The sequence below is a fragment of the Entelurus aequoreus genome, linkage group LG14 (genome assembly GCF_033978785.1).
Source record: "Entelurus aequoreus isolate RoL-2023_Sb linkage group LG14, RoL_Eaeq_v1.1, whole genome shotgun sequence".
Taxonomy (NCBI): domain Eukaryota; kingdom Metazoa; phylum Chordata; class Actinopteri; order Syngnathiformes; family Syngnathidae; genus Entelurus; species Entelurus aequoreus.
In genome coordinates this window covers 3,022,091-3,049,467 of record NC_084744.1, presented here as the reverse complement: position 1 = coordinate 3,049,467, position 27,377 = coordinate 3,022,091, and the positions used below count along the sequence as shown (strand labels likewise).

General features: G+C 37.1%; 1 protein-coding gene across 3 annotated transcripts in view; it reads right to left on the bottom strand.

Annotated features, from left to right (window-relative positions):
* Positions 1 to 17,342, bottom strand: part of LOC133664260 (cordon-bleu protein-like 1) — a 91,905-nt gene extending 74,563 nt beyond the window's left edge. Inside the window, exons 1-2 of one of the 3 annotated variants that reach the window (XM_062068768.1) lie at positions 17,186 to 17,342; positions 17,028 to 17,076 (exon numbers count right to left, since the gene is read on the bottom strand). In XM_062068768.1, coding sequence (XP_061924752.1) covers positions 17,028 to 17,056 — 29 coding nt within the window. In that variant the 5' untranslated portion in view covers positions 17,057 to 17,076; positions 17,186 to 17,342. Of the gene's footprint in view, positions 1 to 16,728; positions 16,995 to 17,027 lie in introns of those variants that run through there. The other 2 variants (XM_062068767.1, XM_062068770.1) reach the window with 2 other exon arrangements.
* Between the last annotated feature and the right edge of the window lie 10,035 nt (positions 17,343 to 27,377).

The following is a 27,377-nucleotide window of genomic DNA, read 5'->3' as shown; positions in this document are numbered from 1 at the left end:
GCCTTCATTATAACACTTATATAAGACTTTTAAAGTCATTTTGATAGTAGGCTAATATAGACACTTACATCATGTGTTGCCTTCATTATAACACTTATATAAGACTTTTAAAGTCATTTTGATAGTAGGCTAATATAGCTAATAGACACTTACGTCATGTGTTGTCTTCATTATAACACTTATATAAGACTTTTAAAGTCATTTTGATAGTAGGCTAATATAGACACTTACATCATGTGTTGCCTTCATTATAACACTTATATAAGACTTTTAAAGTCATTTTGATAGTAGGCTAATATAGCCAATATAGACACTTACATCATGTGTTGTCTTCATTATAACACTAATATAAGACTTTTAAAGTCATTTTGATAGTAGGCTAATATAGACACTTACATCATGTGTTGTCTTCATTATAACACTTATACAAGACTTTTAAAGTCATTTTGATAGTAGGCTAATATAGCTAATATAGACACTTACATCATGTGTTGTCTTCATTATAACACTTATATAAGACTTTTAAAGTCATTTTGATAGTAGGCTAATATAGCTAATATAGACACTTACATCATGTGTTGTCTTCATTATAACACTTATATAAGACTTTTAAAGTCATTTTGATAGTAGGCTAATATAGACACTTACATCATGTGTTGCCTTTATTATAACACTTATATAAGACTTTTAAAGTCATTTTGATAGTAGGCTAATATAGACACTTACATCATGTGTTGCCTTCATTATAACACTTATATAAGACTTTTAAAGTCATTTTGATAGTAGGCTAATATAGACACTTACATCATGTGTTGCCTTCATTATAACACTTATATAAGACTTTTAAAGTCATTTTGATAGTAGGCTAATATAGACACTTACATCATGTGTTGCCTTCATTATAACACTTATATAAGACTTTTAAAGTCATTTTGATAGTAGGCTAATATAGCTAATAGACACTTACGTCATGTGTTGTCTTCATTATAACACTTATATAAGACTTTTAAAGTCATTTTGATAGTAGGCTAATATAGACACTTACATCATGTGTTGCCTTCATTATAACACGTATATAAGACTTTTAAAGTCATTTTGATAGTAGGCTAATATAGCCAATATAGACACTTACATCATGTGTTGTCTTCATTATAACACTAATATAAGACTTTTAAAGTCATTTTGATAGTAGGCTAATATAGACACTTACATCATGTGTTGTCTTCATTATAACACTTATATAAGACTTTTAAAGTCATTTTGATAGTAGGCTAATATAGACACTTACATCATGTGTTGTCTTCATTATAACACTTATATAAGACTTTTAAAGTCATTTTGATAGTAGGCTAATATAGACACTTACATTATGTGTTGTCTTCATTATAACACTTATACAAGACTTTTAAAGTCATTTTGATAGTAGGCTAATATAGCTAATATAGACACTTACATCATGTGTTGTCTTCATTATAACACTTATATAAGACTTTTAAAGTCATTTTGATAGTAGGCTAATATAGCTAATATAGAAACTTACATCATGTGTTGTCTTCATTATAACACTTATATAAGACTTTTAAAGTCATTTTGATAGTAGGCTAATACAACTAATATAGATACTTACACAATGTGTTGCCTTCATCATAAACACGTATATAAGACTTTTACATTTTTGCGGCTCCAGGCAGATTTTTTTGTTGTATTTTTGGTCCAATACGGCTCTTCCAACATTTTGGCTTGCCGACCCCTGGTGTACAAAAAGTTTGGTGCTATACCTGCAAACCAATTTGACACAGATGGTGAGTACGCAAACCCAAGTATTTTCCAAATAATACAATACAATAATCTTGCAATGTTATTGTTGATCTTGGAGAAATTGAGCGAGTGGGTTCCTAAAGTCTTTCTGCTTGAACCTAAAAGAGAACAGCAATGCCTCCCACTTTGCAAAGGACCAAGCCAGTCATGTGGGAACTAAACAAAGATCCTTCATCTTCCATATGATGTAACAGCTGTACCTTGACGTCTCCAAAGGACCAAGCCATCATGTGGGAACTAAACAAAGATCCTTCATCTTCCATATGATGTAACAGTTGTACCTTGACGTCTCCAAAGGACCAAGCCATCATGTGGGGACTAAACAAAGATCCTTCATCTTCCATATGATGTAACAGTTGTACCTTGACGTCTCCAAAGGCAGCGACAGAAACATGGCCGAGGAACACAACCTCAGCCTCCGCCCATCAACAATGACTGACTTATCTGCACAAATATCTCCCGCAGATAAACCGGGTCAAACAAATCCAGATAAATGCGCTACATAAATCCCAGGAATGTGATTGCAGATAAGTGAGCGTAGATGAACACAAAGACATCATTCACGGTGCAGAGTGGGAGTCCTGGAAGAGACTTGTTCCAGAAGCACTACATGGACGTGTGCAGCAGCTGTAAACTCCACTGGACATGACGTCATGTGATGAACACATGATGTCATGTGATGAACACATGAACACAAAACAAGTGTTGATAAACATTTGTCGTCATAAAGCATGATACTGTGCAGTCCTTCAAATGTCTGCGGTCAACGCATTGGCTTCAGCGTAGCCACAAGGCAAGGCAAGGCAAGGCAACTTTATTTGTATAGCGCTTTTCCTACACAAGGCAGACTCAAAGTGCTTCACAGACAACAAAGTGAAATGAAAGAAAATGAAAGCAAAATTAAAATGCTGACAGTAAAAATAAAAACAGTGCAGACGTTAAAAGTTAAAAGATTAAAAGATTTAGCTGAAAGCTAAGGTGAACATAAAAGTCTTCAGTCTAGTTTTAAAAGTAGTCCGAGTTGGGGAGAGTCTGACATCTTCAGGAAGTTTATTCCAGCTATGTGTTGCATAGTGACTGAATGATGATCTCCCTTGATTTGAGTTTACTCTTGGAACCGCTAACAGATTGCTCTCAGAAGATCTTAGTGATCTAGAGGGCGTATATAGTGGGAGCATATCAGTGATATACTTGGGCCCTAGACCATGTAGTGATTTATATGTGAGCAGGAGGATTTTGAAATCTATTCTCTGATGTACAGGGAGCCAATGTAAGGATTTAAGAATTGGTGTAATGTGCTCACATTTTTTGGTCTTTGTTAGAACTCTAGCAGCAGCGTTCTGAACAAGCTGTAGCTGCCTGACACTTTTTTTGGGAAGACCTGCAAGGAGACCATTACAATAGTCTAGCCTACTGGTAATAAAGGCATGTACAAGTTTTTCTAAGTCTTAAGCTGACATGAGCCCTCTAAGTCTTTTTACATTTTTGAGGTGATAGTAGGCCGATTTTGTTACTGATTTGATGTGACTGTCGAAATGTAAATCAGAATCTAAAATAACCCCAAGATTTCTGGCTTTATTTGAGGTTTTCAGGGACAGTGATTGAAGGTGTTGGATGACTTTAAACCTTTCTTTTTTAGCACCAAAAACAATTATCTCAGTTTTATCTTCATTTAGTTGTAGGAAATGTTGGCACATCCAGTGTTTGACTTGCTCAATGCACTGGCACAGAAGATCTATGGGGCGATAGTCATTTGGTGATAGCGCTACATAGATTTGGGTGTCATCGGCATAGCAATGATGGTCAATGTTATTATTTTGCATGATTTGTCCTAGTGGGAGCATATAGATGTTAAATAAAGTCGGCCCCAAGATTGAACCTTGGGGGACTCCACACGTTACGTTGGTTGGTTCTGATACAAAGTCACCAATGGAAACAAAATAGTTCCTATCTTGTAGATATGACTTGAACCAGCTTAAAACTGTGCCTGAGATCCCCACCCAGTTTTCCAACCTGTCCAAAAGTATTGAGTGGTCGACAGTGTCAAATGCAGCACTGAGGTCCAAAAGCTTTAATACTGAAGTTTTGCCAGAGTCTGTGTTTAGACGGATGTCATTTATAACTTTAAGAAGGGCCGTCTCTGTGCTATGAAGAGGTCGAAATCCTGACTGGAAGTTGTTGTGGCAGCCAGTAGAAGCCAAGAAGTGATTTAGTTGTTGGAGGACAACTTTCTCAATTATTCTACTTATGAATGGTAGATTTGAAATTGGTCTGTAGTTGTTGATAACAGAGGCATCTAGGCTCTGCTTTTTTAGAAGAGCTTTAATGACTGCAGTTTTGAAAGCCTTCGGGAAATTGCCCGATTGAATAGAATTATTAACTATTTGCAAGACGTCTGTTGATAGGCAGTCAAAAACATTCTTAAAGAAGTTGGTAGGTAAAACATCAAGGCAGCAGGTGGATGACTTTAGAGCTGTCACCGTTTCCACTAGAGTTTTAGAGTCTATGGCATTAAAGCTTGCCATCATTGCTGTGTTACTTTTGCCTAAATGGGGTGGTGATCCAACTTTTTTACTTGAGATATTGATGGTGCGTCTGATGCCTTCAATTTTATCAGTATAAAAGAATGCAAACTCATTGCATTTCTGCGTGGAATGGAGTTCGGCTGGTATTTGTGTTGGGGGTTTAGTCAGTCTGTCAACGATTGTGAATAGGGTTTTCAATCAATCAATCAATCAATGTTTATTTATATAGCCCTAAATCACAAGTGTCTCAAAGGGCTGTACAAGCCACAACGACATCCTCGGTACAGAGCCCACATACGGGCAAGGAAAAACTCACCCCAGTGGGACGTCGGTGAATGACTATGAGAAACCTTGGAGAGGACCGCATATGTGGGTAACCCCCCCCCCTCTAGGGGAGACCGAAAGCAACGGATGTCGAGTGGGTCTGACATAACATTGTGAAAGTCCAGTCCACAGTGGATCCAACACATCAGCGGGAGTCCAGTCCACAGCGGGGCCAACAGGAAACCATCCCGAGCGGAGACGGGTCAGCAGCGCAGAGATGTCCCCAACCGATGCACAGGCTAGTGGTCCACCCGGGGTCCCGGCTCTGGACAGCCAGCACTTCATCCATGGCCACCGGACCTATGCGACTCCCCCTCGCAAGGGACAGGGGAGAAGAGGAGAGAAGAAAAGAAACGGCAGATCAACTGGTCTAAAAAAGGGGGGTCTATTTAAAGGCTAGATTATACAAATGAGTTTTAAGATGGGACTTAAATGCTTCTACTGAGGTAGCATCTCTAACTGTTACCGGGAGGGCATTCCAGAGTACTGGAGCCCGAATAGAAAACGCTCTATAGCCCGCAGACTTTTTTTTGGCTCTGGGAATCACTAATAAGCCGGAGTTCTTTGAACGCAGATTTCTTGTCGGGACATATGGTACAATACAATCGGCGAGATAGGCTGGAGCTAAACCGTGTAATATTTTATACGTAAGTAGTAAAACCTTAAAGTCGCATCTTAAGTGCACAGGAAGCCAGTGCAAGTGAGCCAGTATAGGCGTAATATGATCAAACTTTCTTGTTTTTGTCAAAAGCCTTGCAGCCGCATTTTGTACCAACTGTAATCTTTTAATGCTAGACATAGGGAGGCCCGAAAATAATACGTTACAGTAATCGAGACGAGACGTAACGAACGCATGAATAATGATCTCAGCGTCGCTAGTGGACAAGATGGAACGAATTTTAGCGATATTACGGAGATGAAAGAAGGCCGTTTTAGTAACACTCTTAATGTGTGACTCAAACGAGAGAGTTGGGTCGAAGATAATACCCAGATTCTTTACCGAGTTTTGGCCTTATTTGTGTTGCTGTTTATGATATTGGAGAAGAATGTTTCTCTAGCACTTTTTAAGACTAAATTGTAGGCCTGGAGGCTCTCTTTATAGATGTCATGGTGAATATGAAGTTTTGTATTCCGCCAGATTCGTTCAGCCTTCCTGCACTCTCTTCTCTGGGCTGTTACAGCAGCAGATTTTCTCCAGGGTGCCTTTTGCTTGCCAGAAATCGTTTTAACTGTAACAGGTGCAATGATATCTATGATATTCACAATTTTGGAATTAAAGTTGCTTACAAGATCATCATCATGACATGGGTTTAGAGGTGGTAGTGAGGAGATGGCGTTTTTAAAGAGGACATTAGCATGTTCATTTATGTACCGCTTTTTGACATTCTTTGATTCTGTTTGTGTGTCCGGAATGACAGAAATATTAAAGAAAACACAGAAATGATCAGACAATGAAGGATCAATCACAAGAACATCAGAAACATTGAGACCTTTTGTGATAATCAGGTCCAGAGTGTGTCCCTTACAATGAGTAGCCTCTTTCACATGCTGACACACTTCAAATGTGTCTAAAATAGTAAAAAGTTCTTTTGCGCCCTTGTCATTTAAATCGTCAATATGAAAATTAAAATCACCAGTTATAAACAGGCAGTCAAAGTCAGTGGAGATGCTAGACAATAGTTCAGTAAAATCATCAAAAAAATTTGCAGAATATTTAGGTGGCCTGTAGATAATTAACAAGAGAATTTTGGGAGAGCATTTCAACACAGCACACAGGTATTCAAATGATGTCAAATCACAGAGTGACATCTGTTTCCCCTGAAACATGTTTTTAAATATAGCAGCAACCCCTCCACCTCTTTTCCCCGATCTACATATATCAATGAAGTTATAGTTGGGGGGTGCTGTCTCGATCAGAATGCTTGCACTGTTATTTTGTTCCAGCCATGTTTCAGTTAAAAACATAAAGTCAAGTTTAGAAGTGCTAATAAAATCATTGACTAAAAATGATTTGCTATTCAGAGACCTGACATTGAGCAGACCCATCCTGATGGTGTTATTGACAGGCTTCCATGTTGGCTTTGATTTGGAGAGAATAGGAATGAGATTGTTTAGGTTAGCAGGGTGGCTAAGTTTCCCAATGTTTACTCTCTTGGTAGTCACAACAGGAATGTAGAAGGTGCCATGATTTGATGTAGGCAACCTTGGGCCCAGCTGATAATGTGGTCTACTGCTGAACCCTTTTCTGTATCAGAAAGGACGAGTCATTCTGCCTGCTTCTAGAACCTTTGCCATATTCTCTGTTGAATACATTCTTGAGATGGAACATCCCAGTGTTGACATATTCCAACTATCATCTTATGGAGCTTCATATTCCAACTATCATCTTATGGAGCTTCATATTCCAACTGTCATCTTATGGAGCTTCATATTCCAACTATCATCTTATGGAGCTTCATATTCCAACTATCATCTTATGGAGCTTCATATTCCAACTATCATCTCATGGAGCTTCATATTCCAACTATCATCTTATGGAGCTTCATATTCCAACTATCATCTTATGGAGCTTCATATTCCAACTATCATCTTATGGAGCTTCATATTCCAACTATCATCTTATGGTTCATATTCCAACTATCATCTTATGGAGCTTCATATTCCAACTATCATCTTATGGTTCATATTCCAACTATTATCTTATGGTGCTTCATATTCCAACTATTATCTTATGGTGCTTCATATTCCAACTATTATCTTATGGAGCTTCATATTCCAACTATCATCTTATGGTTCATATTCCAACTATCATCTTATGGTGCTTCATATTCCAACTATCATCTTATGGTGCTTCATATTCCAACTATCATCTTATGGTGCTTCATATTCAAACTATTATCTTATGGTGCTTCATATTCCAACTATCATCTTATGGAGCTTCATATTCCAACTATCATCTTATGGAGCTTCATATTCCAACTATTATCTTATGGTGCTTCATATTCCAACTATCATCTTATGGAGCTTCATATTCCAACTATCATCTTATGGATCTTCATATTCCATATTCATATTCGCTAACAGACGCAGACGCGATACCGTGAGTACGCTTCCAAACATTTGATCGCTTGGTATAACTAGCTCGAGCTAGTAGCTAGTAGCTAGGAGCTAGCATAACAAACACCTAGGTGTTTGTTATGCGGGATTAATTTGTGGCATATTAAATATAAGCCTGGTTGTGTTGTGGCTAATAGAGTATATATATGTCTTGTGTTTATTTACTGTTGTAGTCATTCCCAGCTGAATATCAGGTCACCCCCGGCTCTCACAGCATCTTCCCTATCTGAATAGCTTCAACTCCCCACTAGTCCTTCACTTGCACTTTACTCATCCACAAATCTTTCATCCTCGCTCAAATTAATGGGGAAATTGTCGCTTTCTCGGTCCGAATCTCTCTCACTTCATGCGGCCATCATTGTAAACAATAGGGAACTTTGCGTATATGTTCAACTGACTACGTCACGCTACTTCCGGTAGGAGCAAGCCTTTTTTTTTAATCAGATACCAAAAGTTGCGATCTTTATCGTCCTTTTATACTAAATCCTTTCAGCAAAAATATGGCAATATCGCGAAATGATCAAGTATGACACATAGAAAAGATTTGCTATCCCCGTTTAAATAAATAAATGTCATTTCAGTAGGCCTTTAAACAGTTTGATGTGAGAAGTGAGTTACACTTTAATTGCTATGGCGACATCTAGTGGACACATTTACAACAGCAGTTTCCTTTATTAAAAAAATGCAGCTAATTTTTATACTTAGCAACCTCACTTCACAACCCTACATTGGAGACATGACATGTCAAAGTGCCAAAGTAACAAGCACTGGAAAGTCACTCCTCCTTTTCAAGGACTCCAACCCCTGGAATACTGTGACATCATCTCCCTGAAAACTGTGACATCATCTCCCTGAAAACTGTGACAGCATCTCCCTGAAAACTGTGACATCATCTCCCTGAAAACTGTGACATCATCTCCCTGAAAACTGTGACATCATCTCCCTGAAAACTGTGACATCATCTCCCTGAAAACTGTGACATCATCTCCCTGAAAACTGTGACATCATCTCCCTGAAAACTGTGACATCATCTCCCTGAACACTGTGACATCATCTCCCTGAAAACTGTGACATCATCTCCCTGAACTAGAATACTGTGACATCATCTCCCTGAAAACTGTGACATCATCTCCCTGAACTAGAATACTGTGACATCATCTCCCTGAAAACTGTGACATCATCTGCCTGAACCAGAATACTGTGACATCATCTCCCTTAAAACTGTGACATCATCTCCCTGAACTAGAATACTGTGACATCATCTCCCTGAACCAGAATACTGTGACATCATCTCTCTGAACTAAAATACTGTGACATCATCTCCCTGAACCAGAATACAGTGACATCATCTCCCTGAACCAGAATACTGTGACATCATCTCCCTGAACTAGAATACTGTGACATCATCTCCCTGAACTAGAATACTGTGACATCATCTCCCTTAAAACTGTGACATCATCTCCCTGAACTAGAATACTGTGACATCATCTCCCTGAACTAGAATACTGTGACATCATCTCCCTTAAAACTGTGACATCATCTCCCTGAACTAGAATACTGTGACATCATCTCCCTGAACCAGAATACTGTGACATCATCTCTCTGAACTAAAATACTGTGACATCATCTCCCTGAACCAGAATACAGTGACATCATCTCCCTGAACCAGAATACTGTGACATCATCTCCCTGAACTAGAATACTGTGACATCATCTCCCTGAACTAGAATACTGTGACATCATCTCCCTTAAAACTGTGACATCATCTCCCTGAACTAGAATACTGTGACATCATCTCCCTGAACTAGAATACTGTGACATCATCTCCCTGAACTAGAATACTGTGACATCATCTCCCTGAAAACTGTGACATCATCTCCCTGAACTAGAATACTGTGACATCATCTCCCTGAAAACTGTGACATCATCTCCCTGAACCAGAATACTGTGACATCATCTCCCTTAAAACTGTGACATCATCTCCCTGAACTAGAATACTGTGACATCATCTCCCTGAAAACTGTGACATCATCTCCCTGAACCAGAATACTGTGACATCATCTCCCTTACAACTGTGACATCATCTCCCTGAACTAGAATACTGTGACATCATCTCCCTGAACTAGAATACTGTGACATCATCTCCCTGAACCAGAATACTGTGACATCATCTCTCTGAACTAAAATACTGTGACATCGTCTCCCTGAACCAGAATACTGTGACATCATCTCCCTGAACTAGAATACTGTGACATCATCTCCCTGAACCAGAATACTGTGACATCATCTCCCTGAACCAGAATACTGTGACATCATCTCCCTGAACTAGAATACTGTGACATCATCTCCCTGAACCAGAATACTGTGACATCGTCTCCCTGAACCAGAATACTGTGACATCGTCTCCCTGAACCAGAATACTGTGACATCATCTCCCTGAACTAGAATACTGTGACATCATCTCCCTGAACCAGAATACTGTGACATCATCTCCCTGAACCAGAATACTGTGACATCATCTCCCTGAACCAGAATACTGTGACATCATCTCCCTGAACCAGAATACTGTGACATCATCTCCCTGAACTAAAATACTGTGACATCATCTCCATGAACCAGAATACTGTGACATCATCTTCCTGAACCAGAATACTGTGACATCATCTCCCTGAACTAGCATACTGTGACATCATCTCCCTGAACCAGAATACTGTGACATCATCTCCCTGAACTAGAATACTGTGACATCATCTCCCTGAACCAGAATACTGTGACATCATCTCCCTGAACTAGCATACTGTGACATCATCTCCCTGAACCAGAATACTGTGACATCATCTCCCTGAACTAGAATACTGTGACATCATCTCCCTGAACCAGAATACTGTGACATCATCTCCCTGAACTAGAATACTGTGACATCATCTCCCTAAACCAGAATACTGTGACATCATCTCCCTGAACTAGAATACTGTGACATCATCTCCCTGAACCAGAATACTGTGACATCATCTCCCTGAACTAGAATACTGTGACATCATCTCCCTGAACCAGAATACTGTGACATCATCTCCCTGAACCAGAATACTGTGACATAATCTCCCTGAACCAGAATACTGTGACATCATCTCCCTGAACCAGAATACTGTGACATTATCTCCCTGAACCAGAATACTGTGACATCATCTCCCTGAACTAAAATACTGTGACATCATCTCCATGAACCAGAATACTGTGACATCATCTTCCTGAACCAGAATACTGTGACATCATCTCCCTGAACCAGAATACTGTGACATCATCTCCCTGAACTAAAATACTGTGACATCATCTCCATGAACCAGAATACTGTGACATCATCTCCCTGAACTAGAATACTGTGACATCATCTCCCTGAACTAGCATACTGTGACATCATCTCCCTGAACCAGAATACTGTGACATCATCTCCCTGAACTAGAATACTGTGACATCATCTCCCTGAACTAGCATACTGTGACATCATCTCCCTGAACCAGAATACTGTGACATCATCTCCATGAACTAGAATACTGTGACATCATCTCCCTGAACTAGAATACTGTGACATCATCTCCCTGAACTAGCATACTGTGACATCATCTCCCTGAACCAGAATACTGTGACATCATCTCCCTGAACTAGAATACTGTGACATCATCTCCCTGAACCAGAATACTGTGACATCATCTCCCTGAACTAGCATACTGTGACATCATCTCCCTGAACCAGAATACTGTGACATCATCTCCCTGAACTAGAATACTGTGACATCATCTCCCTGAACCAGAATACTGTGACATCATCTCCCTGAACTAGAATACTGTGACATCATCTCCCTAAACCAGAATACTGTGACATCATCTCCCTGAACCAGAATACTGTGACATCATCTCCCTGAACCAGAATACTGTGACATCATCTCCCTGAACCAGAATACTGTGACATCATCTCCCTGAACTAGAATACTGTGACATCATCTCCCTGAACCAGAATACTGTGACATCATCTCCCTGAACTAGAATACTGTGACATCATCTCCCTGAACCAGAATACTGTGACATCATCTCCCTGAACCAGAATACTGTGACATCATCTCCCTGAACTAGAATACTGTGACATCATCTCCCTGAACCAGAATACTGTGACATCATCTCCCTGAACCAGAATACTGTGACATAATCTCCCTGAACCAGAATACTGTGACATCATCTCCCTGAACCAGAATACTGTGACATTATCTCCCTGAACCAGAATACTGTGACATCATCTCCCTGAACTAAAATACTGTGACATCATCTCCATGAACCAGAATACTGTGACATCATCTTCCTGAACCAGAATACTGTGACATCATCTCCCTGAACCAGAATACTGTGACATCATCTCCCTGAACTAAAATACTGTGACATCATCTCCATGAACCAGAATACTGTGACATCATCTTCCTGAACCAGAATACTGTGACATCATCTCCCTGAACTAGCATACTGTGACATCATCTCCCTGAACCAGAATACTGTGACATCATCTCCCTGAACTAGAATACTGTGACATCATCTCCCTGAACTAGAATACTGTGACATCATCTCCCTGAACTAGAATACTGTGACATCATCTCCCTGAACTAGAATACTGTGACATCATCTCCCTGAATAATGTGACATCATCTCCCTGAACCAGAACTCACAGCAAATTCCATCCGGTCTTCGAGTCAAACTATTGCACATGAAAAGATTGTTTTAAGTCATTTACACATTCTAGGTGGAGCATCCGCTTCATTACGCAGTCTAAATATTTCCCATGACCTCAACATATGGTCAAGGCAAGTTCTCAGTCCAAGTGGGAGAGCAGGAAGTGGGGGTGGCTCCTTCAAAGATTGTTCAAGACTTCTACAACAACTGTGATTCCAGCTAAATCAAAGATTGTTGAAGACTTCTACAACAACTGTGATTCCAGCTGAATCAAAGATTGTTGAAGACTTCTACAACAACTGTGATTCCAGCTGAATCAAAGATTGTTGAAGACTTCTACAACAACTGTGATTCCAGCTGAATCAAAGATTGTTGAAGACTTCTACAACAACTGAGACTACAGCTAAATCAAAGATTGTTGAAGACTTCTACAACAACTGTGATTCCGGCTAAATCAAAGATTGTTCAAGACTTCTACAACAACTGTGATTCCAGCTAAATCAAAGATTGTTGAAGACTTCTACAACAACTGTGATTTCAGCTAAATCAAAGATTGTTGAAGACTTCTACAACAACTGAGACTACAGCTAAATCAAAGATTGTTGAAGACTTCTACAACAACTGTGATTCCGGCTAAATCAAAGATTGTTGAAGACTTCTACAAAAATTGTGATTCCAGCTAAATCAAAGATTGTTGAAGACTTCTACAACAACTGTGATTCCAGCTAAATCAAAGATTGTTGAAGCCTTCTACAACAACTGTGATTCTAGCTAAATCAAAGATTGTTGAAGACTTCTACAACAACTGTGATTCCAGCTAAATCAAAGATTGTTGAAGCCTTCTACAACAACTGTGATTCCAGCTAAATCAAAGATTGTTGAAGACTTCTACAAAAACTGTGACTGCAGCTGAATCAAAGATTGTTGAAGACTTACAAAAACTGTGACTGCAGCTGAATCAAAGATTGTTGAAGACTTCTACAACAACTGTGATTCCAGCTAAATCAAAGATTGTTGAAGACTTCTACAACAACTGTGATTCCAGCTGAATCAAAGATTGTTGAAGACTTCTACAACAACGGTGATTGTAGCTAAATCAAAGATTGTTGAAGACTTCTACAACAACTGTGATTCCAGCTGAATCAAAGATTGTTGAAGACTTCTACAACAACTGTGATTCCAGCTGAATCAAAGATTGTTGAAGACTTCTACAACAACTGAGACTACAGCTAAATCAAAGATTGTTGAAGACTTCTACAACAACTGTGATTCCGGCTAAATCAAAGATTATTCAAGACTTCTACAACAACTGTGATTCCAGCTAAATCAAAGATTGTTGAAGACTTCTACAACAACTGTGATTTCAGCTAAATCAAAGATTGTTGAAGACTTCTACAACAACTGAGACTACAGCTAAATCAAAGATTGTTGAAGACTTCTACAACAACTGTGATTCCGGCTAAATCAAAGATTGTTGAAGACTTCTACAAAAATTGTGATTCCAGCTAAATCAAAGATTGTTGAAGACTTCTACAACAACTGTGATTCCAGCTAAATCAAAGATTGTTGAAGCCTTCTACAACAACTGTGATTCTAGCTAAATCAAAGATTGTTGAAGACTTCTACAACAACTGTGATTCCAGCTAAATCAAAGATTGTTGAAGCCTTCTACAACAACTGTGATTCCAGCTAAATCAAAGATTGTTGAAGACTTCTACAAAAACTGTGACTGCAGCTGAATCAAAGATTGTTGAAGACTTCTACAACAACTGTGATTCCAGCTGAATCAAAGATTGTTGAAGACTTCTACAGTAGATAAACAACCCAATAATATCAACCTCAAGTTACTCCTTTCAACTCTCAAAAAGCAATGCAATAAATTAAGAAATAAGTCAACCAACCTGACTAAATCCTTAAAAAAAAATTACATTAACGACAAAATAGAGGAAAACACGAATAAGCCACGTGAGCTCTGGAAAATTCTCAACAACCAGCTTCCTGGTTGCAGCCAGAAACTTAAAACAAGACTCACCAACATCAGGATCAAGGAGGGTGACTCCCTCATTACAGACAAAATGGAGGTAGCTAGCAGACTTAACATCTTTTTCACCAGCATAGCCGCAACTCTTGTCAACAAGCTGTCCCACCACTCTGGTCGCTTTGGAGTAGAACACATTACAGCCTTCTACAGAAAGCTAGGAGTACCCAACGATGATTTCAAATTAGAAATGGTCACAGCTGATGAGGTGTTTAAAAAATTGAGCGCGCTCCACCCTAACAAGGCCACTGGCCTTGATAATACTCCCTCCAGATTCCTCAGGGACTCTGCCTCCATCCTTGCCCCGATCATCACACACATAATAAACCTATCAACTACACAAGGCCAAGTACCAAAAGATTTTAAGATAGCAAGAGTAACTCCCCTCTTTAAAAAAGTAAGCAAATTGGAACCTGGCAACTACCGACCTGTTTCTATTCTCAGCTCCATTTCGAAAGTAATGGAAAAATAGTTTATGAACAGGTGGATAGTTACCTTGCCACTAATAAACTCATGTACAAATTCCAATCCGGCTTCAGAACTAACCACTCCACTGACACAAGCCTTCTCTATGTGAGCGACCACATGTAACATGAGGTGGACGCGGGCAAATACTGCGGCATGGTCATGCTGGACCTTCAGAAGGCCTTTGACACCGTTAAACACGCTATACTGTTGGATAAGCTCAGAGCAATCGGATTTAACAAAACCTCTTGGAGCTGGATGCAGTCTTACTTGGAGGGGAGGGAGCAGGTGGTAGAGGTGAACGGCACCATGCCCCCCCCCCCCCTCTCGGTGAGCTGTGGAGTCCCCCAAGGCAGTATATTGGGACCTTTACTGTTCCTAATATACATAAATGACATGTCATCGGCATGCGATTGTGAATTGTTTTTGTTTGCGGATGACTCGGCCTTGCTGGTATCAGACAAGGACAAGTCACAGGTGGAGAAAATCCTCAGTGCTGAGCTGTGTAGAACTTGCACCTGGCTCGCTGACAACAAGCTATCCATCCACTTGGGTAAAACGGAATCCATCCTGTTTGGGTCCCACATCAAACTTAAGAGAGTCAATGACTTCAACATAAAAGTAGGTGACAGTGTCATCACCAGGAAAGATGAGGTCACCTACCTAGGTTCCATTCTAGAGGCTAACCTTTCCTGTGACAAAATGGCAACCAAGGTAATCAAAAAGGTTAACCAACGAACGAGATTTCTCTACAGAATTTCCTCTCTGGTCAACAAAAGCACCTTGAGGATTCTGGCGGGAACTCTCGTTCAACCCTTTTTCGATTATGCATGCACCTCCTGGTACCCTAGCACCTCCAAAACCCTCAAATCTAAACTCCAAACATCTCAGAACAAGCTAGTCAGGTTACTTCTAGACCTCCACCCCAGATCCCACCTCACTCCTACCCACTTCTCTAAAGTGGACTGGCTCAAGGTGGACAGAGTTAAACAACTTGCACTGAGCCTAGTCTATAAAATCCGCTACACCTCCCTGATACCGAAGTACATGTCAAACTACTTCCTTAACGTAAATGACCGCCATAACCACAACACCAGGGGGAGCTCCACTAACCACGTTAAACCCAGATTCCGAACTAACAAAGGTCTTAACTCATTCTCTTTCTATGCCACATCAATGTGGAATGCGCTCCCAACAGGTGTAAAAGAAAGGGCATCTCTATCCTCCTTCAAAACCGCAATAAAAGTTCACCTCCAGGCAGCTACCACCCTAAACTAACACCCTCCCCGGATTGCTAATAATCAAATGTAAACAATCAAATGCAGATTATTTTTCTTTTTCTTATGCCTTCTGATCTCTCTCTCTCTCTCTCTCTCTCTCTCTCTCTCTCTCTCTCTCTCTCTCTCTCTCTCTCTCTCTATGTCCACTACTTGATGTCCATACCCCCCCCCCCCCCACACCCCTGATTGTAAATAATGTAAATAATTAAATGTGATTATCTTGTGTGATGACTGTATTATGATGATAGTATATATGATAGTATATATCTGTATCATGAATCAATTTAAGTGGACCCCGACTTAAACAAGTTGAAAAACTTATTCGGGTGTTACCATTTAGTGGTCAATTGTACGGAATATGTGCTTCACTGTGCAACCTACTAATAAAAGTCTCAATCAATCAAAAAAAACTGTGATTCCAGCTAAATCAAAGATTGTTGAAGACTTACAACAACTGTGATTCCAGTGAGATGTGAAAGGAATGTTATTTGTGCCAGTGACCTTCTACCAACAAAGGTTCCATTGTGGTGGTCTTGGCTCAGTCAGTACTGTTTGGACACCTAGGCGGTCCTACTTAGTCCTAAATCAGGGTCATCACGACACCTGGTCACAGATACAGATACAGCTGTGTGATAAATGGCCGGCCACGAATAAAGTCATCGCCAGGGTTGTTGTTTTTTATACGAACAAAATCCAAAGTGTGAGAGAAAACAGACAAATCCAAGTCGAGAGAAAAGAGTGGACTTACCGAGAATGCGGGAAGTTTTCAACATCCATGAGTGGTCACGAAGATGCGACTTGGCAGCAAACATCAGGAAGAAAAAAAGAGTTTTAGTCCTTCTGCTCGCTGGAAAGTACCGACAAAGTACTGCTAAAGTACTGCCAAAGTACTGCCAAAGTACTGACTGAGTACTGCCTGGTATTAGCGGGCTGCGGCGGCGTCAGGCTGGAAAAGTGGGTCGTGCCCTCCTGAGTGGGAGTTCCACGCACACGAAGGTCTCAGTAGAAGCAACACAAGACTCGGAAAAGCAAACATTGATGAAGTCAAACGGAAACACAAGCGTCTTCTTTACTTGGTCAACAGTGACATCGTGTGGTTGTTCTCGGAACTGACCTGAGATAATACTATTTAGGACAAATACTTCTTTCCTTATTTTATTGATACGTGTAGCAATTATATACATATATATTTAGTAGTATATATTACTTCTATATCTAATGTATTAATTATATTAATCACACTTTGATATTTTGGATAGATTATTATTAAGCACGGCGCTCACTTGCAACGTTGAAAGGAAGGCTTGGACAACAGTGACATCGTGTGGCGGATGGCGGAACTGACCTGCTGCTGCAAGCACTGTGATGAATAAATACTATTTAGGAGGAGGACTTATTGTGTGAATGTTCCAAACATTCACACAAGAATGCTTTTCTACAGCAAAATTCTTTTTTTTCTCCTTCTTCTCCACATTTTGGCGCGCTCTACCTTCCACTTTTTTCATCCCATTCAAACTTTTCAGCCTATTCGGGAAAATATCAAATAAAATTAATTAATTTAAAAACAATCGTGGTAGACAACATGAATTGTTATTTGGACATGAAATTGTTTGTAAATGTAGATTATAAATAAAGGTTTATAAAATAAAATAAATAAATAAATAAAAACTTGTCATAGAAAACATTAATTGTTATTTGGACATGAAATTGTTTGTAAATGTTGTACATTATAAATAAATGTTTAATCAAATTAAAAAAATTTAAATTAAAAATTAAAAAAAACTCTTGGTAGACAACATGAATTGTTATTTGGACATGAAATTGTTTGTAAATGTTGTAGATTATAAATAAAAGTTTATAAAATAAAATAAATACATTTTAAAAAAAACTTGTGGTAAACAACATGAATTGTTATTTGGACATGAAATTGTTTGTAAATGTTGCAGATTATAAATAAAGGTTTATAAAATAAAATAAAAAAATAAATAAAAACTTGTCATAGAAAACATGAATTGTTATTTGGACATGAAATTGTTTGTAAATGTTATAGATTATAAATAAAGGTTTATAAAATAAATTTAAAAAATACATAAATAAATAAAAACTTGTGGTACACAACATGAATTGTTATTTGGACATGAAATTGTTTGTAAATGTTGCAGATTATAAATAAAGGTTTATTTTAAAAACATTTAAATAAATAAAACTCGTGGTGGACAACATGAATTGTTATTTGGAAATGAAATTGTTTGTAAATGTTGTAGATTATAAATAAAGGTTTATAAAATAAAATAAATACATTTAAAAAAAACTTGTGGTAGACAACATTAAATGTTTTTTGGACATGAAATTGTTTGTAAATGTTGTAGATTATAAATAAAGGTTTATAAAATAAAATAAAATAAAAAAAAAAAACTTGTAGACAACATGAATTGTTATAAAATAAAATAAAAATATAAATCAATTTTTAAAAAAACTCTTGGTAGACAACGTGAATTGTTATTTGGACATGAAATTGTTTGTAAATGTTGCAGATTATAAATAAAGGTTTATAAAATAAAATTTAAAAAACTTTAAAAAAACTTGTCGTAGACAACATGAATTGTTATAAAATAAAATAAAAATATAAATCAATTTAAAAAAAACTCTTGGTAGACAACATGAATTGTTATTTGGACATGAAATTGTTTGTAAATGTTTTAGATTATAGAAAAAGGTTTATAAAATAAAATAAATTAAAAAATAAATTAAAAAAAACTCATGGTAGACAACTTGAAGTTATATGGACATGAAATTGTTTGTAAATGTTGCAGATTATAAATAAATGTTTATAAAATAAAATTAAAAAAACCACTCCCCACTAGTCCTTCACTTGCACTTTCTTCATCCACAAATCTTTCATCCTCGCTCAAATTAATGGGGAAATTGTCGCTTTCTCGGTCCGAATCTCTCTCACTTCATGCGGCCATCATTGTAAACAATAGGGAACTTTGCGTATATGTTCAACTGACTACGTCACGCTACTTCCGGTAGGGGCAAGCCTTTTTTTTATCAGATACCAAAAGTTGCGATCTTTATCGTCGTTTTATACTAAATCCTTTCAGCAAAAATATGGCAATATCGCGAAATGATCAAGTATGACACATAGAAAATATTTGCTATCCCCGTTTAAATAAATAAATGTCATTTCAGTAGGTCTTTAAACAGTTTGATGTGAGAAGTGAGTTACACTTTAATTGCTATGGCGACATCTAGTGGACACATTTACAACAGCAGTTTCCTTTATTAAAAAAATGCAGCTAATTTTTATACTTTGCAACCTCACTTCAAACCCTACATTGGAGACATGACATGTCAAAGTGCCAAAGTAACAAGCACTGGAAAGTCACTCCTCCTTTTCAAGGACTCCAACCCCTGGAATACTGTGACATCATCTCCCTGAAAACTGTGACATCATCTCCCTGAAAACTGTGACATCATCTCCCTGAAAACTGTGACATCATCTCCCTGAAAACTGACATCATCTCCCTGAACTAGAATACTGTGACATCATCTCCCTGAAAACTGTGACATCATCTCCCTGAACTAGAATACTGTGACATCATCTCCCTGAAAACTGACATCATCTCCCTGAACTAGAATACTGTGACATCATCTCCCTGAAAACTGTGACATCATCTCCCTGAACTAGAATACTGTGACATCATCTCCCTGAAAACTGTGACATCATCTCCCTGAACTAGAATACTGTGACATCATCTCCCTGAAAACTGTGACATCATCTCCCTGAACTAGAATACTGTGACATCATCTCCCTGAAAACTGTGACATCATCTCCCTGAACTAGAATACTGTGACATCATCTCCCTTAAAACTGTGACATCATCTCCCTGAACTAGAATACTGTGACATCATCTCCCTGAACCAGAATACTGTGACATCATCTCCCTGAACCAGAATACTGTGACATAAATAAATTTAAAAAAACCTCTTGGTAGACAACATGAATTGTTATTTGGACATGAAATTGTTTGTAAATGTTGCAGATTATAAATAAAGGTTTATAAAATAAAATAAATAAAAAAATAAAAATAAAAAAACTCCTGGTAGACAACATGAATGGTTGTTTGGACATGAAATTGTTTGTAAATGTTGCAGATTATAAATAAAGGTTTATAAAATAAAATTAAAAAAAAAAAAAAAAATTGTCGTAGACGACATGAATTGTTATAAAATAAAATACAAATATAAATCAATTTAAAAAAACTCTTGGTAGACAACATGAATTGTTATTTGGACATGAAATTTTTTGTAAAGGTTGCAGATTATAAATAAAGGTTTATAAAAAAAATAAAAAAAACTTGTGGACAACATGAATTGTTATTTTGACATGAAATTGTTTGTAAATGTTGTATATTATAAATAAAGGTTTATAAATAAAATAAAATAAAAAATAAATAAAATAAAAACTTTTCGTAGACAACATGAATTGTTATTTGGACATTTTAATTTTCCTGAGGGAACTCTCCTGAAGGAATCAATAAAGTACAATCTATCTATGAAATTGTTTGTAAATGTTGCAGATTATAAATAAAGGTTTATAAAAAAAAATTAAAAAAACTTGTCATAGAAAACATGAATTGTTATTTGGACATGAAATTGTTTGTAAATGTTTTAGATTATAAATAAAGGTTTATAAAATAAAATAAATAAAAAAAAACTTGTGGTAGACAACATGAATTGTTATTCGGACATGAAATTGTTTGTAAATGTTTTAGATTACAAATAAAGATTTATAAAATAAAATAAAAATAAATAAAAAAAACTTGTCGTAGACAACATGAATTGTTATAAAATAAAATAAAAATATAAATAGATGAAAAAAACTCTTTGTAGACAACATGAATTGTTATTTGGACATGAACTTGTTTGTAAATGTTGCAAATTATAAATAAAGGTTTATGAAAAAAAAAATTGTGGTAGACAACATGAATTGTTATTTGGACATGAAATTGTTTGTAAATGTTGTAGATGTTAAATAAAGGTTTATAAAATAAAATACAAAAATAAAATAAAATAAAATAAAATAAAATAAAATAAAATAAAATAAAATAAAATAAAATAAAATAAAATAAAAATCGTGGTAGACAACATGAATTGTTATTTGGACATGAAATTGTTTGTAAATGTTGAAGATGTTAAATAAAGGTTTATAAAATAAAATACAAAAATTAAATTAAATAAAATTTAAAAAAAACCTTGTGGTAGACAACATGAATTGTTATTTGGACATGAAATTGTTTTTAAATGTTGTAGATTATAAATAAAGGATTATAAAATAAAATAAATACAACTTGAAATTAAAACATGGATTGTTATTTGGACATGAAATGTGTCCATAACTGGTCGGGTTGTGTTGCTAAACAAGCTCAGGACGAAACATGACCTCTTTGGCGGAGGTAAGAAAGTCGATTCGCACCACTCTTGTTTCCAAGGCGACATGGAGCCTATCCCAGGGGGTGGAGCCTATCCCAGCTGGACAAGTCGCCACCTCATAAACCCGTCACACTGAAAAGATGTTTAAAGGTAAACATCAGTTTATATCCATGATTAAAAGTCACATTGTTAGTTTCCTTTTCTGAGGAGCAACATTGTGCAGTCAAGAATGTCCACTGTGGAGGACGCTGCTTCTCATAAGGTCAAAGTTGAGAGGCACCAAAGCACGGGTGTCCAAAGTGCGGCCCGGGGGCCATTGGCGGCCCGCAGCTAATTGTTTACCGGCCTGCTACACATTCTGGAAATGCTATTGCAAAAAATAAAAAATAACTTTAAAAAAAGTGGAATGAGGTGAAATCTAACGAGAAAAAGTTGCAATGTTGACACAAAAGCTGCCATGCAGGCTGTTTTTTTTTCTTTTGTCTTTCTTTATTTTATTTTTTTTTTGCCATTGCTCAAAAAAATAATAATGACAAAAAATCCATGTTATAATTATTTTCAGGGCTCCAATTACTTTAAATAGTTCACTTTAAAATGTTTTATGTGGTAAATGTTGCATATCTTGTGTAGTTGCCTTTTAAAAACATCAACGTTTTCTTTGACAACAGAGCAAAACAAACAAAATAATAGTTCAAACGTAAAATGGACAGATATATCTGAAGTTGATCTCGTAACTTAAGTGTTGAAAGTTTAAAAAAATAAATAATAATACAAATGTATCACTTCACGAGTGGGGCACCTTTTGGATCCCAAATATATTTAGTGGTCATTTTTTTATCTTTTCACTGTGATGACTCAAAAATATTAAATAATTCAAATCAATGGTGTCCTGCATTATTGATCTTTTAGGACTCTAATTACTAAATACTGCACATTTCAGTTTTACTATAAAAAACACAGTTGTTTTTGACAGAAAAGCCATAAAACCTTTTTTTTTTTTAAGTAATATAGAGATTTACTGTAAGCGTTAAATAAAAAATAATAATACAAATTTGACTTATTTTTAACATTTTAATGACTGAGACCATTCATGGTCCCCGGGACCCCTAAAGGTAAAATTAAAAAAAAAAAATCCAAATATTTTGTTGTGGTTTGAAAATGACAAATATCAAAATGGCCCCCACATGCTTTAATTTTTCCGTGTGCGGCCCTCAGTGGAAAAAGTTTGGACACCCCTGCGCTAAAGTGTCGGATGTTTACATGGTCACTTAAAATACATCCACTCCTAGTTACTCTTTTTTAATATTTGCCCTTAAAAATACTTTTTTGTAGTGAAAAATATGTTTTAACATGTTTGTGTTCAATGACCATAATTGTGTTGATTGTAACATTCCTGACACTTCATTTTACACACTTTTATGCCAACTAGGGTCGTCTCCGTGCTAATATTTTGGTACCGGTACCAAAATATATTTCGATACTTTACTAAATAAAGGGGACCACAAAAAATGTAATTATAAAAAATAAAAAACATAAAAAGTGGTATAAAAGAGCAAACAGGTGAAATGTAACAAGAAAATGTCGCAATGTTTACTCTAATAACACAAAGCTGCCATGCAGGCTGTTTCTTTCTTTAAAAAATAATAATGAATCAAAATAAATGTCATTATGAATTATTGACCCATTCAAGGCTCCAATTACGTCACATCAGATAATCCACTTTGAGGTACTTTTGGGGGAAAATGTTGCATATTTTGTGTTTGCCATATAAAAAACTGAGCAATTCTTTTTAAAGAAGGGCCTCAAACGAACAAACAAAAAACATAAACAACAATAAAACTTATAATTGACGGATAGATCTGGGGCCGTACTTATCAAGCTTCTTAGAGTGCCATTTTACACTTAAGTCCTGAGAATTTGCGAAATTTAGTCCTACTCTCAAACTTAAGAATAAAAGCTTTTTATCAAAGTTCTTAAGTCTAAGAATCACTCCTACTCTCCACGATATTTAAGAGACCTTCAGAGGTGTCTTAAGTGGTTAGGAGTTGCCAGCAGGGGGTGGCACTGAGGCGAGAGAGACGTGCGCCAACGTTCAGGGAGCGGAACGATGTTCTGGATTTGTTTGATGACGAGCAGCTGATCAAACGGTATCGTTTAGACAGAGCGGGTATTATTTTTGTCACAGATTTAATACTTTTCGATTCCTTGTTGATTTCTGCATGTGTCTGCAGTGGGCTAGTATATATAGAGCCACCCACACCACTTTCAAATTAGTTGCCTAATTAATGAATTGGAAAGAAAATGTTATGACAGTAGCGTGTGTGTGTGTGGCCCTTTAATAGGTGACAGCATGTGAGGTGAGTGACGTCAGTGAGTGTGTGGGCGAGAGAAGAGAGGGAGCGGTAGCGTGAGTGCCGGCGGGGACTAGTTTGTTTTGTATTATTTTGTAGTTTATTGTCAAAATATACACTCCCATTGTCCACTTAAATATTTCCAAGATATTTCTTTATTCTTAGACAAGGGATTCCCTTCCGTGATTGGTCATTTCTATGGACACAGAAATGACGTCACCTAAAATTGCGTTTACGGCACATAGTAATGTCGTAATTCAGCTCTGAGTGTGACACTTAAGATTCAGTCCTACACTTCGCTGAAAGTGTGAGTAAGACGCTTGATAACTAACTTTTAAGTGCAGCTTTCAGCCAAGAATTTATTTACTCTTAAGGCAACTCTTAGCAGACTTCTTAGGAGTCATTCTAAGAAGCTTGATAAGTACGGCCCCTGAAGTTGATCTTGAGATTATTGTGTTCAAAGTAAACAGTAAAAAAAATATATAATTTATTTTTTAACACTTTAATGAGTAGGACCCTTTTGGATCCCCAATAATTTGAGTGTGATTTGCTTTTGAGTGTCATTGCTTAAAAAATAATAATGAATTAAAATCAACGGTGTTATGAGTTATTGACCTTTTTAAGACTCCAATTATTATATAATCTCAAATATTCCACTTAAAAATTTTATTGGGTGAAAATATTGCATATTTTGTATTTTTTCCGTTAAAAAATGGGTTTTCTTTGACAAAAAGAGCGTACAACTTTAATCTTTAAAAACATTATATTGACAGATAGACCTAATGTTGATGTAGAGCAGGGGTGTCAAACTCAAATACAGAGTGGGCCAAAATATAAAAGTGAACAAAGCCGCGGGCCAATGTTGAACAAATGAACCTTTTAATAGGGACCCAAACAAGTTTTGCATTGAATATTGAACAAGCAAGGCTTATAAAACTTTATAGTGACATGCAAAATTGAGTTTCTAATAATAACAATAATTAAAAATATCAATGGCATATCAAATACAATTTAAATAAAAACTGAATGCCTCTTTTCTATTTGCAGCCTTCTGAGGTAAATATCAACGTTAACTTTTTCCACAGGCTAATAAATGTGAAAATAAAATAACAATGAATAAAACAACCATGTAGGACTTTAAACTGCTCAGTTTGCAACACACTGATCTAATCTGATGTGCCCAAGCCAGATACCTGCCATCTTTTCTTGGTTGCTAGTTCATTAATGTCGGGGCTCAGGCTTTGAGCTGAGGCAACCTTCATTATCCAACCAAGGTGCTCATCAGTCATTATATCTCGTAGTCCACAGTCTTGGGGGCGTGCCTTAAAGGCACTGCCTTTAACGTCCTCTACGAGCTGTCGTCACGTCCGCTTTTCATCCATTCTAACAACGTGCCGGCCCAGTCACAAGATATGTGCGGCTTCTGCACGCACGCACACCTGAATGCAAGGCCTACTGCATCAACAGCGATACACGTTACACTGACGGTGCCAGTATAAAAAACTTTAACACTGTTACAAATATACGCCACACTGTGAACCCACACCAAACAAGAATGACAAACACATTTCGGGAGAACATCCGCACCGTAACACAACATAAACACAACACAACAAATACCCAGAATCCTTTGCAGCACTAACTCTTCCGGGATGCTACAAAATACACCCTTACTATATATAATCGGCGGGCCAGCTGATTGATTGATAGGGCCAAGTGAAATTACTCGGCGGGCCATATTTGGCCCGCGGGCCAGAGTTTGACACCCATGATCTAGAGATTTAAACTTGAATAAGAATAAAAATAATAACACTGAATAATGACACATTTTTTATATTTTTTTTGACCAAAACCCTTTGGGGCCCCCGGGATCAAGCCTGAGTGGAGGCCTAAATGTATATTTTTTATACATATATTGTATTGGTTTTTGAAATAAAAAATATGAAAATGGCCCCTGCTTGCTTTGATTTTTCAGTGTGCGGCCCTCAGTGGAAAAACTTTGGACACCCCTGAAGTAGGAAGTGGAAAACAAAATAAGAGCACTGATAGGAAGTAAATACAAAAACAAGGAAAACAAACAAATGAAGTGACAGATCGTCACACAACTTGTCTTTTAGTAGTAAGTAAACAAACAAAGACTCCTAATTAGTCTGCTGACGTATGCAGTAACATATTGTGTCATTTATACACCTATTATTTTGTACACATTATGAGGGACAAACTGTAAAAAATTGAATATTAATCCACTTGTTCATGTACTGTTAATATCTGCTTATTTCCTGTTTTGACATGTTCTATCTACACTTCTGTTCAAATGTAATAATCACTTATTCTTCTCTTCTTTGATACTTGACATTAGTTTTGGATGATACCACACGTTTAGGTATGGATGCGATACCAAGTAGTTACAGGATCATACATTGGTCACATTCAAAGTCCTCATGTGTCCAAGGACATATTTACTGACTTTATAATATGCATTTAAAAGAAAAAACATTTTGTGACGATAAAAAATATTGATGTAATCATAGTAGTATCGACTACTTGTACTTGGTATCATTACGGTGGATCCACCCATGGCATTTGTTTACATTGTGACGGCGGTGAGCTATTGTGTCCTCCTACGCTGTGTAGTGAAGCATGTTTAGCTATTCCTCCTCCTCCAGTGATAACGCTACTTGTCAGAAACGTACTTGTTTTGTCGCCACGGAGGCCAGGATTACTTTTGTAGTGAAAAATACGACAAGAATGTTTTAACATGTTTCTGTTCAATTATCGTAATTGTTTATTGTAACACTTCATCCGACACACTTTTATGCCAACATGTATATTTTCGGACACATACCGCAATAAAATCGTAAGATTTGTTGCTAGTTTCTGTGAGTTTTAGCGTCTGGAGTGTTGACCTTTTTTTACCTGCACGTCTCTGAGCCCCGGGGTCGCGCCACAAGCAGCCCAACACAATGAAAAACAATCATTTTCTCCTGAAACAGGAATCAGTGGAGATTTAGGGCTATATAAGTCAACATTGATTGACATGATAAGACACTATTGGAACTGTGATCAATAGACTTAAGACTTGGTCAAACTGTATTGATCCACAAGGGAACTTGTTCCACACAGTAGCTCAGTTACAAAGGATGGAAAGTGTAAGGATGGAAAGGATCATGCAGGTATAAAGTAGACTAAAAATGCACCGTAGTACCAACATAAAATATAACATACAGTATATGTCCTATTTACATATTATATATACTGATGTCCGATAATATCGGCCCGCCGATATTATCGGACGATAAATGCGTTAAAAT